Source organism: Typopeltis vanoorti, chromosome 5 (assembly GCF_054136105.1).
Source record: "Typopeltis vanoorti isolate ZY-2024b chromosome 5, IOZ_Tvanoo_1.0, whole genome shotgun sequence".
Taxonomy (NCBI): domain Eukaryota; kingdom Metazoa; phylum Arthropoda; class Arachnida; order Uropygi; family Thelyphonidae; genus Typopeltis; species Typopeltis vanoorti.
The window spans coordinates 164,523,916-164,540,543 of NC_143553.1; the positions used below are offsets into that span (position 1 = coordinate 164,523,916).

Below are 16,628 nucleotides of genomic sequence, written 5' to 3' on the forward strand. Positions count from 1 at the left end.
TTGATGTCAGGACATCGCTAAAATATTAATGATATATTCAGGTGGAAAGGCTTATACATAAAAAAAAAAATAAAATAAAATAAAATAAAAAAAAAATAAAAAAAATCAGCTAACGCCTTTTTATTCCCGTTTATAGGGGAGTAGGCGAGGCCATTTAGCCCTATCTAACTTTTGGAGACTGAGTGGGCAGTTCAATCTCCACTGGTACCCAATCAGAAACAGATGGCCCAAGGCTATCACTAATTAAGCGGTACGCAGTGAAGAGAGATGGCTCAAATGTGCCGCAATCTCGTGGTCCCTAACCCTAACACAAATATATTTAATGTCTGAAATAATGTGGGTTCTACAGTCGATTTTCTTGAGTTTACAGGACGAAAAACCCGAGTTTCCGGGAGGAAAAACCTGCTTGCCCGTGCCAGAGATCGACTAACTTGGGAACCGGTCGAAAAAAGGCTTAGAAAAATTTCCTCTAGTCGCCGACTAGACTCGAAACCAAGACTTCCTTCGTGCGGCCAAGCGCGGTGGTGTGCAAACGCCACATCCACTGAGCTACACAGGCTCAGGCTTATACATTGGTCATACAAATGGTATTATATAAGGAAATTAACAACATATACTATATATTAATTAGAAAAAACTTATGGTGCCCCTAATGGTCTGGATGGATGTTCTTGGCTTTTGAACTGAAGTTCTCAGGATGAGATGTTGATGTTACTTTCTAAATGTTAATTGTTCTTTTTCCCTTGTTCCATTAATTTTCCTCCTGTCCATAAAAAACCTCCTCCTACACTGATTGATTTGATAAACAAAGTTCTGGTATAAATTACAACCATATCATGCTATCAACAATAACAAAATGCTTTTTTTTTTTTTTTTTTTGAGTGATTAGTGAATTTTTCTTAGATATTTAAGAAAGGACACCACAAAAATTCAAAACAACATTTGTGAAGCTATTATTATAAATCTGTTATGGATAATCACATTTATAAATAAAAATAAGTCATTCTTTCTTAAAGGAATTATTCCAAGCACTCAAAAAAGAAGCAGACCCAGAATAAACTAGATAAAAAAAAATGGACAAATGCTTCAACTTATTGAGATGAAAGATAACCGTCAATAAGAGACAAAGTAGTTTATAATAAATTTAGTTTAATCCTTTATCCAAGTGTTAGCAAACAAAGTTTGTGCCTGAAAATATCTTCAGGACTGAGGTAAGGTGGTGCAACACCAGGCAACTCCGAGCAAAGGTGGACCAAGCTCTCATCACTCCTTGTCTCAGTATCTCCCATAATGCAAAGCACATCACCTTGCAGACATGTATACTGCTATGCATTAAGGGAAGGGCCACTACCCAGACCGGTTTCGACCTTTAGTGAGGTCTCGTCAGTGGGAGACCGACCCAAACATCGAGATACTAAGGAGAGGTCATATTTACCTATACAAGTTGCCAACAGGTGTACCACTTTATTATTGAATTACTCTGGATTTAGAGAAAGATGTTGGAAGTTTATTTTGCACTTTGTTAGACTATAATAAATTTAGTTTAATCCTTTATCCAAATCTATTGCTTCTGCCTCCCACTGACGAGACCTCAATAAAGGTCGAAACCGGTCTGGGCAGTGGCCCTTCCCTTAATGCATAGCAGTATACATGTCTGCAAGGAGATGTGCTTTGCACTATGGGAGAAAATCTGAGACAAGGAGTGATGAGAGCTTGGTCCACCTTTGCTCGGAGATGCCTGGCGTTGCACCACCTTACCTCAGTCCTGAAGATATTTTCAGGCACAAACTTTGTTTGCTTACACTTGGATAAAGCATTAAACTAAATTTATTATAGTCTAACAAAGTGCAAAATAAACTTCTAAGACAAAGTAGTTGTTGGAAGTTTTTTCACTTGGTTATAGTATAAATTAAAGATACCAAGAAATTATATAATTGCTTTAATCCTTTATCCAAGTGTAAGCAAACAAATTTATGACTGAACTACGAGGGTTGTCTGAAAAGTTCTAGGCCTAACAATGAAAAAAAAAAAAAATTTATAATTTCAAAATTATTTTTATTTTTCAACATAATCTCCCTTATCAGACTAATAGATTTATTCCAGCGATGCTCTAGCGCCATTATCCCGTCCCTGTAGTCGTTCTCAGCAAGATTTGCAAAATACCCCTCTACAGCTGCAATCACATCTTGATTCGAAGAAAGATGCTAACCAGCAGGGAAGAGTTTTAGTTTGGGGAAGAGATAGAAGTCAGAGGGAGCCAAATCTAGGGGAATAGGGTGAATGTTCCAACAATTCATAGTACAGATCCCTTAATTTTTCTCATTGCCAAAACACTTTTGGGCAGGTGCATTGTCATGATGAAAGATGATTTTTTTTTCTTCTGCAAACCGGGTCTTTTCTCACTAATTAATAAACAAAATGCCTTCATCCCAAAACACCAATGTCGTGAACTTTCCTGCTGATGGAATCAACTTTGTTTTCTTTGGTGCTGAACAACCCGCTTCTGTTCACTGTTTGGATTCTGGTGGATAATGGTGAATCCAATTCTAATCCATAGGAATAAATCGATGCACAAAATCAGTTTTATTCTTGTTAAAACGCTCCAAGCACTGTTCAGAGATTTTCATGAGAGTACGTTTTTGATCTGCTGTAAGCAAGCATGGCACCCATCTTGAGCAAAGCAATTTCATATGTAATTCTTCATGCAAAATATATCCTACACATTCTTTTGAAACCTATAGTCTCAGCAATTTCATGCACTTTGACTCACCGGTCATCTAATACCATATCATATCGTGCACTTGATCAATGATTTCTGGTATTGTTACCTTTATGGACGTCTTTCACATGGATCATCTTCAATACTGGTACAGCCACGTTGAAACTTGGTAGCCCATTTCTTAATTGTGAAAACGAAGGAGAAGAGTGTGCCCATAAACTTTTATGAACTTCAAAGTAATTTCTTCTGCCGTTAAACCTTCTTTTACAAAGAATTTTATAACTGCACGATACTCAATTTTATCCATTTCAAGGACAACACTTTTGCTTCAGACATATGTATAAAACAAACTACTTGATAAAATGACTTGCAATTTCACATGGATGCTTACGACAGATGTACGAACTTTGAAAAAAAAATCTTGCCAATAGTGTTGCCATCTATGGTCGAGGCCGAGAACTACTTTTCAGACCACCTTCGTATTTTCAGGACTGGGGCAACTCGTATATTGAAGCTTCACATAACTTGCATTAGTATCCCATAATGCAAAGCACATACCTTTACGGATATGTATAATGCTATGCATTATGCAAAGGGTCACTACTCAGACCGGTTTGGACCTTTATTGAGGTCTCACCAGTGGGAGTCAGACCCTGAGGTAATACCAAGGTTAAAGTAATGCAGAAATCATATCTTCATATATGAGTTGCCAAAACGTGTTACACCTTATTATTAAAATACTCTGGATTAGAAATAGTTGTTGGAAGTTTTTTCACTTGGTTATGTACAAACTAATTTACTAAGGGAAATGATGTCAAGTCATAAGCTTCTATATACGAGTTGCCCCAGTCCTGAAAATAGTTCAGGTGCAAATTTGTTTGCTTACACTTGGATAAAGGATTAAACCAAGTATATAATTTCTTGGTATCTTTAATTTAAAAGACTGAATATAAGATTTCTTTGAGGAATATTTCCTGATATCTACTTGATGGTCCTATTGTGAACTATGGGAAGAAGTTTCATTCATACTTCAACAAAAATGTATTGATTAGAAAAGCAAGAAAATCCAAATAGCTTCATAATTTACAATTATCGTTCATTTAAACTGATACCTTTTCTGCTTGACCAACTGTGCGAGGAAAGCCATCCAATAAAAATCCATTTTTGCATTCTGGTTTATCTAGATTTCTATCTATTAAGTTGACTATGAAGGTATCATTCACTAGTTTTCCTTCATCCATGATTTTCTTCAATGTTTTACCCAACTGAGAACCAGAAGACACCTCTGCTCTTAGTAGATCACCTAATATTAAAGCATGGAAAATAAATGAACCTGTTTATATAGTATAGGTCAATGTGATTTATGAGAGAAAGAAAGATACTGCTTTATATTTATACATATAAACAGCTGCTATGAAATAAATGTTATCAGAAAATAAAAACCAGCTAATTTTAAAACATGAACATCACTTACATGATAAGAAAACATTCACTATAACAAATTATTCCCACAGTCTTTAAATTCATTTTGGTGAGGTCAACCATATCTAATATATTTTTCAGAAAATGAGATACTTTTTTGTGTCCATCAACCTTTGTTAACAGATACAAAAAGAGAATGCCTATTAGCATAAAAACATTTCTTTAAAATATTTTTATGCCTTATATTTTTTCATGGGATATTTACTATAGATCATCTTGCACATTACTGAGGGAATGTTAATTTATTTGAGTAGATGATCATTTCAATTGTGCTCAGAGAAGAAAACAATGGGGGGGGGGGGGGGGAGAGAAGGGTTCAAGTCAGTTGTACCATGCATCATCTCAAAAATAAAAAACTTTTATAGGAGCTTATGTAAGAAAACATTCACCATAACAAATTAATTCCATGGTCTTTAAGTGCACTCTGGTGAGGTCAATCATATCTAATATATTTTTCCAGAAATGAGATGCTTTTATTGCTCATGGACACAAAAGAGAAAGTTTACTGCTTCTCAATGGATATTAGCATGAACTTTTTTTTTAAAATATTTTTTACACTTTATATTTTTTATGGGATTACAATGGATCAACATGAACATTATTGTGGGAATGTTAATTTATTTGAGCAGATGGTTGTTTCAATTATGCCCAAAGAGGAAAAAAAACAGATAGGGGTTCAAGTCATTTGTACCATGCATCTTCTCAAAAATAAAACTATTTATATCCATACTAACAAATGTGTATGCTAAAGATTATTTCTAAGGTACTTTACTTAGGCATTTAATGCTCAGACTAAAATATTTCCATTCTCAGTGGAAATTAATTCAAGTAACGAAGCTTACCTTGAGAAGTTATTGAGGAATGCAGTAATAAGTGATTTCAATTCTGGAGATATAAGAAACAATTTTAAATCTCAGTGATGGAAAAGGTTGCTTCTACTGATAACCTAAGCAGCTTAAATTTGGAAGTAGAAAAATTTTACAATGACCCCCCCCCCTCTGTATAAATTAGAAAGCTTGATCTGAAGTTAAATCCTTAATGGCCAAAATAAACTTTTTGATGAACATGCTCGGTCAGTCAAACTTGATCCTTACAGGAATATAAGAATCAATTTTACTTTAAGATAAATGAGTAAACAGAAGTAATCTGAGGCAGTATGTCAATTTATATAGAATAGTAAAAAACAAAACAGGTATGGAAGATAAAATCTGGGATAGTTCAATATAGTTACCTGTGCCTCAGAAGAAGAACTTGCCACCATCTAATGGATAATAGTAAAAGAAAAAGTTGTAGAAAAACTGTTATTAGGAGACAAGTAATGAAATCTTAATTGTTCTAGACTATTACAGCACACTAGGGGATGCAGTCCAGAAAAGGAAAATGAAAGTTAAGAAATAATGGGAATGAAACAAGATCATTATTTCACTTTTGTATATCATGAAAAAGTATATGATAAGATATAAAAATAAACTTTGGGAGTTTAAATTAAGGATGACAAATGTAATCAAGAAACAGAAAGGAAAAAAAAAAAAAAAGATGATGATAATTTAGTGATAAACACAATATGAGAGGAATGAGTTTGAAGGCTTATAAAAGAGGGACAGTTTGAACTTGAATGGATTTATCATCTCAGGAGCCAGAAGAAATTATTTATTGGAGTTAGACCAAATTCAGAAAGTAAGGACCATTAGTTCATCATGAGAAAAATGTTGAGAAAATGTATATAAGTTCAGCTAATGTATGCAAATATCATAATGATATGAATGTCAATAAGCATGAATATGAAACTGGTGAAGAGGTTGAACTTTACATTTTGGGTTCAAACTTTTTGGAGTATGTGTGGGGATGAGAATGAAACAACTGCCATTATAGCTAGGGATGTTGTGAATCATAATTTAGCCAAATAACCAAATATTTGGTTTGAAATTTGGAATTCAGTTCCTAAAGCACCAAATATTTGGCCAAAGCATACTGGATTAAAATTAATAAACAGATGTTTTGAAAAAAAAAAATCACTCACACACACATTAAATATCAATAAAAATTTTAACTGCATTTCTTTGTTCAAAACATTTGTTTAAAAAATTTAATTCTAAGTGTTGAAAAAAGTATGCTTTCAGCCATATTGTAGAATGAAGAAAGATTGAAAAATATCAGTAACCTAACCATATAACCACAAGAAAATGTATAAATAAAAAAATAATAAAATAAAATAAATCCTTATTTCATAACCGAATATAAATTTCCGAAGCTTGGAAAAAGTTTCAGAAAAAGGCCAGAAAGTTTATGAGAATACAACCCATGGCATCAGAATTGCCATAACCTACATTATTTAAAAGCATTGCCCAGACACCCATATATTTGACTTGTATTACTGCATTCTGTTCCAAACTGTTGGTTCTCATATATCAGGCACAAAAATTCATTCAATACCAAAGCAATCCTGTGTCAGAGTTTTATTTTTCATAGGTAAACCACTGTCGGTGAATAAGGGTAGTCATCATAGATGAGCCTCAAAGTCTTCATTCTGGCATTGCAAAATAAACAGATCAGTTGATATTTCGTAGATGACTCATGCACAAGCACGGAGAGAGAGCTTTGAAAGAAGTCAACAGACACCATAGTGTGAGGAATAAACAGCCTTGGGCCCCCACCTTAACAAGAGGTAGAATGACCTTTCACCACGATGACTAGAGTAATCCTACAAGACATACTTTTCAAAAGTATATGATAGCGATCAATTTTGAACATTCTTCCTGTAGATATCTAATGAAATCCTGGAATGTTGTGGAGCAGAAATCCCTTGACCTCACTCAATGCTCCAGTTATTATTATTACTACTACTAAGAGATCTCCAGGGAATCATCAAGGGAGGCCACACACCAGCTATCATACTTATTCTTGAATTCATTCACACTGCTTGCACTCACAACATCCAATGGCAATCCATTCCAATCATGCACCATCCTGAGAGACAAATCTAGCTCTCTTGTCCTTTACCCACCTTCCATAAATTGAAAAATTCCATCAATTGAAATCCTGTATGATCCTTTCAGAATTTTTTAAGTCTCAATCATATCAACCCTGTTTACTAGTGTCTGCAGTCTACAAATTCTCTCTCTCTCTTCACAATCAGTATTCCCCAATTCTGATATCATTTTTAATACTCTCCTTTGTACTTTCTCAAATATATCAGAATCACAATGGAAACCAGGAGACCAGACCTGCGCACAATAGTCCAAGTGAGGTCTTATCAAGGCCTTGTGTCAAGAGGCAAAATAACATCCTTATCTTTACATGTGAACGTTCATTTCAGCATTGCAATTATCTTTTGAGTTGTATTTGCAATCTTTGCCACATGGCCCCTTAATTTCAACTTCCTATCTACTAACACTCCAAGATTCCCTAGAATCATCAGTTTATTCTAGCCTAATCCCACCAATATAATACGACATTGGATATCTAATCATGCCGAAGTGAATGACTTTACATTTACTGACACTGAACTGATTTACACCCATTTTCCCATTCCCACAATTCCAGCCTATTTAAATCATTCTGCAAGCTGTATATCAGCAGCATTCTCCTACCTATCTTTGCATCATCAGCAAATAACTGCATGTCACTTGTCAAATCTTTACCAATATCATTAACGTACAGATTGAATAACAGTGGACCAAGCGCTGATCCTTGTGGTACACCACTGGTTACCTTAAATCTTGTTACCAAGATTTAAGGTAACCAGTAAGACTTAGTAAGACCCCCCACATACCACTTTTTTTTATATCTGTCAGCCAGCCATCCTATTATCCAAACCCATATTGTCCAATTTATGCAACAGTCTACCATGCTGTTGCATAAATTGTCAAAAGCCTTAGCAAAATCCAAAAATATTGGTGTATCCATTCCCCCTCGTCTAGTTCAATGGCAACATTGTTAAAGAATTTCAGCAAGTTGCTAAAACATGACTTTCCCTTAGTAAACCCATGTTGCTCATTGCAAAAGTAGAGATTCACAGTCAATCCATTTCTGAATGCAACTCGTAACTAATTTTTCCAAAATCTTCACCACCACTCTTGAGATACTAATTGGTCAATAGTTGGTTACATCGGTCTTTGCACCATTCCTGTGCAACGAAATTATCATATATTCTTTCCATTCCTGCAGAATCTTCCCTGTTCTGAGACTCATAGTAAACAGCCTGGTCAAAGCAATAGAAAGTTCAGCTGAACATTATTTTAGCACGTGCTGATATCCCATGAGTCCCTATTGATAATTCTTATTCTATTTGTGCAACAGCTCTAATACCTCATATATCTAAGTTTCTTCGTTCAGTGAAGGGGTAGCTGTGATCTCAATATTCACATAGTTCACACAGTTCATCCCACAGATGAGGCCAGTCAAGTGTGATGACATTCATGTCACAACCGCACAGTTACAGCAGGAGTCCTATGACAGAGTGCGTTCTCTTGCTGAAAGAGATAGTTGTCAGTTCTATAGAAACACTTCAAATTAGGAAGCATTGCATTCTGGAAAATGCAAATGCAATTCTTGGAGTTCAATATTCATGGCACAACAAAGACAGGATCATATTGCACCACCACCTCCGAATTTAATAGTTGAAGTTGCACAAATTCTGGTAAGAGAAGTTAACTGGGCATCTGAAACACCCATACCCACCTATCTCCTCGCTGGAGGGTGTAGAATGGTTCATTGCACCATAGCACAGCTTTCCAAGCTTCGACGTCCCACTACACATGCTCATGGTATCACTGAAGATGGTGCTCATGTTGGTTTGGATAATGTGGAGCTTGCATATATTGCAGTCCTACCATGGAAACCCATGTTGGGAGCCTTGGAATATGTGGCAAGAATACATGTGGTTTGATGGAACAACAAACCATTTCATGAAATTTGTTGTGCATGTTAGGTGTATTTCTCTGGTTTATGTATATTTCGCTTTGTTTTCTAAGAATTTCCTTTTTTTTTTACTGAGGCTCAGTATACATAACATCCAATCATTATTGGAATTATCCACACTTTCAAGAATTCCTACATTTTTTCTGTCTTATCAACAATAGATATCTCACAAATGCTGCAATTTTCTTATAGATCAACAAAATAAATACTTAATAAAGAAAAAAAAAAAAAAATCTAAATGAATATGTCTTATAATACATAAAAGTATTCATTTTTATTCAGGAATAGATAAATTTTTATTATGTCTGTTGTTTCCAAAGACTAGAATTAAAAACATTCCTATACCACGAAAAATTTCCAGCTGCTTTACTGCACAACCAAGAATATGCTGCATGCATACAAACAGAACAGATGAATTGCAGAAATTAAAATGAATACACACACACACACTTGAATCAGTCCGTGCAGTTAGCCTAGTGGCTATGCAACCATATGCCTGAGGAAGGAGTGTCCTAGGTTCGATTCCCGTCAACGATGGGAGGAGCTCAAGGATTTTCCTCAGCCATAGCCAAGTTAGCCGGTCTTGGGCGTGGACAGCAGGGTTTTCTCCCCAGTTTATCTGGGGTTTTTCATCCTGCAAGCATGATGAAAACACACACGCACACTGATTACAGTCATGAATATTGCCCTTAAGGGATGCAGCAGAGAAGTGGCAAACCAGCTGCATTAATACGCCAGTAACCCCTCATTAGGAGGGGACCCAACCCGCTCTAGGACGGATGAGAGGGATGAGGAGGAAACTCGAATCAGTTTGAATTACAATTGAGATATTTAATATTATCTAGACACTTAAATGCTAATTTTAGAAATAAAATTCTATTGGAAGAGGTGAAACTAAAATGCTGTATAAGCTTTGTGAAAATGTGATAACTCAAAGTGGAAGCAGATTACATGCTAAAGCTAGTACCTACCAAGGAATATAGAAATGGCAGACCCTTCCAGGTGCAAACATGACAATCTGTTAATATAATTTTAAATATAGAAAGCATAAAGGGCAAATGAACAATAACTATGCTTCACGCATGACGTTTTTGTGAGAAGCACAAAGGATTTACACTTAATGATGAGATCAGAATTATCACTGGCAAATACTAGAGTGAGATATGGATAATTTGTATTTTGATACAATTTTTAAATACAGCCATACAATGCGCACAGAAATCTGGAAAAGTAGTCACTTGGGAAATTATTATTTTTCTGGATTGAACCAAAGAAAGGCTGAAAAAAATCATTTTACTTACTTATTTATACATAAGTTCCAAATCTCCTGTTTTTCCTTAGGAATTGTGTCAGTACATCATTATAAAATGAAGATTTTTTTTTTCCTTCAGTTCCATCATCATCTTTTCAATAACAATTAAGCTTAGGTTGCACAGCCTTTCCTGTGTTTGTGTTCCTCTATAACATGTATGTATTCTCTTCACAGCCAAAAAAAGAACACTTGACTAGCAGTAGAGCTTGGAATCAACATGACAAGTTCTGATAACATATAAATTTCCTTGAATGCAGCCTGGAGTTCATTTTTTTGCATGAATTTTAATAGGCGATGCACTTTTAATTCATCAGAAATAAAGAGTACTTTCAGTTTGTTTTCAAGCGAATGTAGTCAAAAACTGGCCCATAGAAATCCTTCAAGTTTTCTAAAATACCAACAGGAAACGTCTTCACATACTGATTATCTTTCACTACAAAGGATTTAAAAAAAAAAAAAATTCAAGTTTCGAAAATAAACAGTATCTTTCTTCCATCTCCAGGCACATGCAGATGACTATTAATCAAAGGTACATGATTTTTTCCTTCTCTTCAGGCCCTTTTCATCTCTTAGGTCTCAACTCATTAATTATATGCTTCTTTGATGTAGAAACCCATATATCATCAAATCCATGTTCTCTGTCATTCCTAAGTTGCTTCAGTGTCATGCACTTTTTTACAACAAAGAATGTATCACAGGATGAAGTTTGCAGTATATTATTCAAGACATCAATATAGCCAATAGAACAGAAGAAATTTCTAGCAACAAAATCGTTTGAAAATCTTGCCAAAAATGCAAAAAATCATGAGCTTTGATTACAGTATACATATCCTATTCCCCAGAATTCTCCACTGCATGTTCAAAAAAATTCAATGAGTTGACTTCTGTGATGTTTTACTGTAAATGGGAAGTAAAGTTCCATCTGGTTGGTGCAATGGAGGGTAATTTTTTAGCAACAAAATCTTGCAAAACATTTGTCTTTGTCAATGAGTTAGAAAAATATGCTACCAATCCACTGATAGTTTGGAAAAATAATCTACATTCCTTGTTATTTGAGAGGATTCGCTTCAGAACTAAATTCAGAATGTGGGCAATACGTTTCATTTGGCAATATGTAAATATTGCCAAATGAAATGCCTCAATAACTGTATCCCCATTAATTATCTTTATTACACAGGCACCATCATAAGTTTGGCCAACTAACTTGTCCTTAATATTAAATTCCTCATCTCTGTTTACAACATGTTTAAAAAGAGCACCACATGCATCACTTACATCTCTAAATCTGATTAACCTTTCATGCATTTGCCCATTATGGACAAAATGGGAAAGATAGCTCTGATTTTGACATGACATCGGAAGTTTCATCCAGAAGAATGACCACAAATGTAGCAGCAGCAATTTCTTTCTTTATATCATTTTTAACCACATCAGATATAGCACTAATGATATCATTTAATCTTTTTAAAATGTCTTTATTTTTCTCTATCTGTTCTCATTATGACCAGTAATTTCAATTTTTCTTTGTCAATGAAAGTGTCAATTCTTTGTTTTCCGAACATCTTAAGATTTAAAAATGACTGAATACGATTGGTAATGCTCATGTGTTTGCACTGCTGCGGCTAAACAATTAAGGTTGCAATGTTCATACTTATTCCAAACACCTTTCTCTTCGGAGAATAATAAAGAAGGCAAACAAGAAAATCTTGACCGCACTTCACATCCAGTTAAACATTCTACTATGTTGTATTGTGAAAGAGAGAAATGTCTCAATGTACTCAGTTTTTGCATCTTTGTGCCTGCTCAGTAAATTTGGAAGAGGAAGATGAGGCTTACCTCCTTGGACTACAAACATACAATCCACAAAAGCTCTGGAAGAAAATGGGACATTCATTAATCATCAACACTGTTTCCCATTGTAAACATGGGCAAAAGAGTGATAAATTATATACAGAAAATTATACATTAAAAAACTTGTCTATATTGGTGTCATAAATATGTCAGCTCACACTTCACATGCAAAACAATGAAATTCAGAAAACAAAAACAGCAACTCATGGCAAATGGCAATATTCAATTGGATTGGTTGACACAATAACCAATCACAGCCACTGATTTCTGAGTGCTATTTTCTCAGTGCATACCCTACCTAGCCTTCTAGATGGTTTAAAATCACTAGAACTTGAATTTTACCTACTTTGCCATCTATATGCCTGTTCAAAGGGCTCAAAGATGTCTGTATTTGTGACTGCACACCCAAGCTATAATGCAAATGTTTAGCACTGAAAAGTGTCCTCTTCATGAAGCATTAGTATATTGTATTTAATTTTAGGAATCATGCAAAGTCAGGAAACAATCAAACAATTCCTTTAAAAGGAATAAATACAAAAATATAATATTGATGATATTGCTATTCTGTGGATGTGCACCACATACACATCCTGAATATACACTTCTGATATATATCAGTGTGTATACTGATTAGAAAAAAGTCAATAGGCCCCCCTCATGGGCAAGGTGCATCATCATGCCATGTAACCAGTTAACAGTAAACAGTATAAATTGGAGGAATATGATGCTACCAAGTCAGTGCAACTGTGTCTGGGTGAAATGGCTGCAAGAAAGAGGCATTGTGATAGGATGCCATATTGCAGGAAATTTGTGCCAAATTAGGCCATTGCGGGCCAACAATCAGTGATACCATACTGAGATGGAATTGCAGGGGTCAACTGCAATTGCTACTCTCAAATGATGATCCAACACGCACACCAAACCTGACTATAGGGTGCTATGGATGATATGTAAAAACTGCCATTTTTCATCTGATACAATGAAGATAGAGTTGCAGGCAATGATTGGAACATGAATCTGTACAAAAACATTCAGAACTGAGGCTCATAACATGGGTTTCCCCATTGTAGGACTGCAATATGCAAGCCCTGCATTATCTGAAGCATTATTTTCAGTGGTGCCAAAACCATGTACAATGGGATGTGGAAGCTTGGAAAGCTGTGTTATGGTGTGCTATATCTTCTATCAAGCAGATGGATGTGTGTGGGTATTTCAGATGCCCAGGGAACATCTCTTACCGGAGTGTGTCATCCAAACTATGAAATTCAGAGGTGGCTGTGTGATGGTATGGTCTTGTTTTTCCTGGTTTGGCCTCTGTTTGTGCTGCCACAAACATTGAACTCCAAGAATTGAATTGCACTGCATTGTCCAGAATGAAGCGCTTCTTACTTTGAAGCATTTCTACAGAACCGACTTCAGCAAGACAATACACTCTATCATAGGACTGCTGCTGTAAATGTCCACAAACATTTACAGCACACACTTGTGACTGGCCTCCATAGAGCCTTGATCTCAACCCTAATGAACATCTATGGGATAAAATAGAGCATCGCATGAGGTAAAGGGACATTTGTCCCACAACAATCTAGTCTCATTACATGCCCAGGAAGAATGGTCCAAAATTCCAATCAATCACTATGCTAGGTAGGATTGCTGCCACGATCACAGTGAAAGAAGATCATCCTACTTATTATTAAGGTAGGGCCATGGTTGTTTGTTTGTCACACTATGGAGTCCGCTGAGTTCTTTCCAAGCAGTATATATATGCATACAGAAAGTTGGAATGTTTTTTTTTTTTTTTTTTTTTTAATTAGTGGCAGCTAAGGTAACTCTGATGCTGAGGACCATATTTTCATGAGCTCTCTGGTCTTCATTCTAAACTTTATATATACACTGAGTAGCCATTTATTAGGAACACCTCTCCAATTAGGAAATACTGTTCCTGAAGACAAGTCACATGGCTGCAGTGTGCTATATAAATCAGGCAGACAGGTAAACAATCTGAATAGGTACAAGGCATACTCCGTGCGGTTAGCTAAGTAGCTATGCGCTTTGAAACCATATGGCTGGGAAAGGAATGTTCTGGGTTCGATTCCAGTCACTGACATGAGGAGCTTAGGATCTCTCTCAGACAAAGCCAAGTTAGCCGGTGCATGGACTGCAGGGTTTTTCTCCCCATTTTATCTGGAGCTCTTCATCCTGCAAGCAGGCCTTGAGAACTCAATGCTTCTACAGACATAGGATAGGGCATAGGGCTAACCACCTTATCCGTGTGTTCAGCTGCAGTTAAATGAATAGAAAACCTACGACACCGCAAGGTAAAAGAGGGAAAAAGGAAGGCAAAAGCGTAACTTGAGTAATTTCCAGCATGGTATGGTTGTTTCTGCCAGCATCTCACAAATGTCTACTTTTCTCAGCACAGCAATATTTAGCGTGTACCAGGAGTGGTGTACTAACCAGGCAACTTCAAGCAAATGGCAGTCCTGTGGACAGAAATATCTCATTGATGTTCAAGGTCAGAGAAGAATTGCAAGGATTGTGCAACATGACATATCAGGCCCATAAGTCAAATCACATCTCAGTACAACAGTGGTAGTCACATCATCATCTCAAGACATATTAGAAATTGTTAATTCTTGACCACAAAGATTAATGAAAATTAACTATTATTTAGATATTGGCCAAGTGTGCTTGAATAACTAATGTAATTACCAACTAGTTTTGCTAGCTTGTGCTGTCGGCTTCATCAGGATACAATCAGGAAAGCAAAGAAACAAAAATTACAAGCTAAACATTAACTGACAATTCTATTTCAATAACAAAATAGTAGTGCGCGTGAAACAATACCCGTGTTGCGGATACATGATCCCTTCCCTGTTTACGAACATTCCAGTGGTTGAAGTTTTTCAACATCTTAGGCAATTTATCCCCACAAGACGTCTCTTCATTGTTTAGCCATCTATCTTCTAACTATTCCAAATGGAAGAAAACAATTCACAAACAATTAATTGGATTGGCCATGGGCAGCCCCCTCTCTCCTTCTTGTGCTGACTTATTTATGGAAGATCTTGAAAGTAAAATGTTATCTCAAATTAATCCAAAACCTAAGGCATGGTTCAGATATGTTGATGACATCTTTATCGTTTGGAACCACAAAAAGGAAGAGCTACTAGATTACCTAAACAAAATCAATATGTTCCACCATACTATCAAATTCACACTAGACTTGAAAAGGACAAACAACTACCATTCCTAAACATCATAATAAAGAAAAAAGAAAATAACAGTGTCAACTTATCAGTTTATAAAAAACCAACAAATACTGGACATTATCTAAACTTTAGCTCATCACACCACATCTCCCAAAAACTCAGTATTATTCATATGCTAAAGAAAAGAGCTATACAATTCAACACAGACCATAATGATCTACAAGAAGAATTAAATAAAATATCAAATGATCTATTCCTAAATGGCTACCCTAGACTTGTTAACAAGATTCTCTTCTCTGATATACAAATGATGACACTCAATATGTAACTACTATAACTATTCCATATGTTGGTACCATCTCCAAAAAACTAGCTTGCCTCCTAAACCACACAATATTAGAGTGACCTTCAAGCCAGTTGAAACTATCCAGAAATTTCTAAGATCACCAAAAGATTTCAATCCTTTCTACAAACATGCAGGAGTTTATAACATCTCCTGCATGTTTCCTTGTTCCTGTGGTCTAAGTTACATTGGTCAGATGTCTAGAAGCTTCGAAGTGAGACAAAAGGAACACATCAGCTATGAAACAACACACAAGATATTTCTGGCCTTTCTTCCCACTTCTCTACAACCAACCACATTATTGAATGGAATACAAGTCTTATGCCATATATAGAAGAAAACTACCATTCCAGAATCTTCAAAGAAGATGCTACAGTTGTCTGTTCCACAAATAACTTCAACAGGAACAAAGGTTTAATCCCACCATATATATGGAAGACTTTAATTAGATCAATAAAAACACAAGAAATGAACTTCAGTGCAAACTACACAATGTACCTCAAGTAAATCATGTATCCGCGACACACGTATTGTTTCACGCACACTACTATTTTGTTATTGAAATAGAATTGTCAATTAACGTTCAGCTTGTAATTTTCATTTCTTTGCTCTCCTGATTGTACCCTGATGAAACCGACAGCACAAGCCAGCGAAACTAGTTGGTAATTAAATTAGTTATTCACCCACACTTGACCAATATCTAAATAATAGTTAATTTTCATCATCTCAAGACAGTTTGTTGCACAGTCACTGGTGGAGTACAGGAGCATATGACCACCCTGGGTCCCA

General features: G+C 35.7%; 1 protein-coding gene across 1 annotated transcript in view; it reads right to left on the bottom strand.

The window, feature by feature from the left end:
• The window catches only part of Ak2 (Adenylate kinase 2), a 69,740-nt gene that overhangs the window by 30,197 nt on the left and 22,915 nt on the right, over positions 1 to 16,628 (bottom strand). Inside the window, exon 3 of the mRNA XM_090392898.1 lies at positions 3,832 to 4,022. Within this exon, the coding sequence (XP_090249024.1) occupies positions 3,832 to 4,022 (191 nt within the window). The remainder of the gene's footprint in view (positions 1 to 3,831; positions 4,023 to 16,628) is intronic.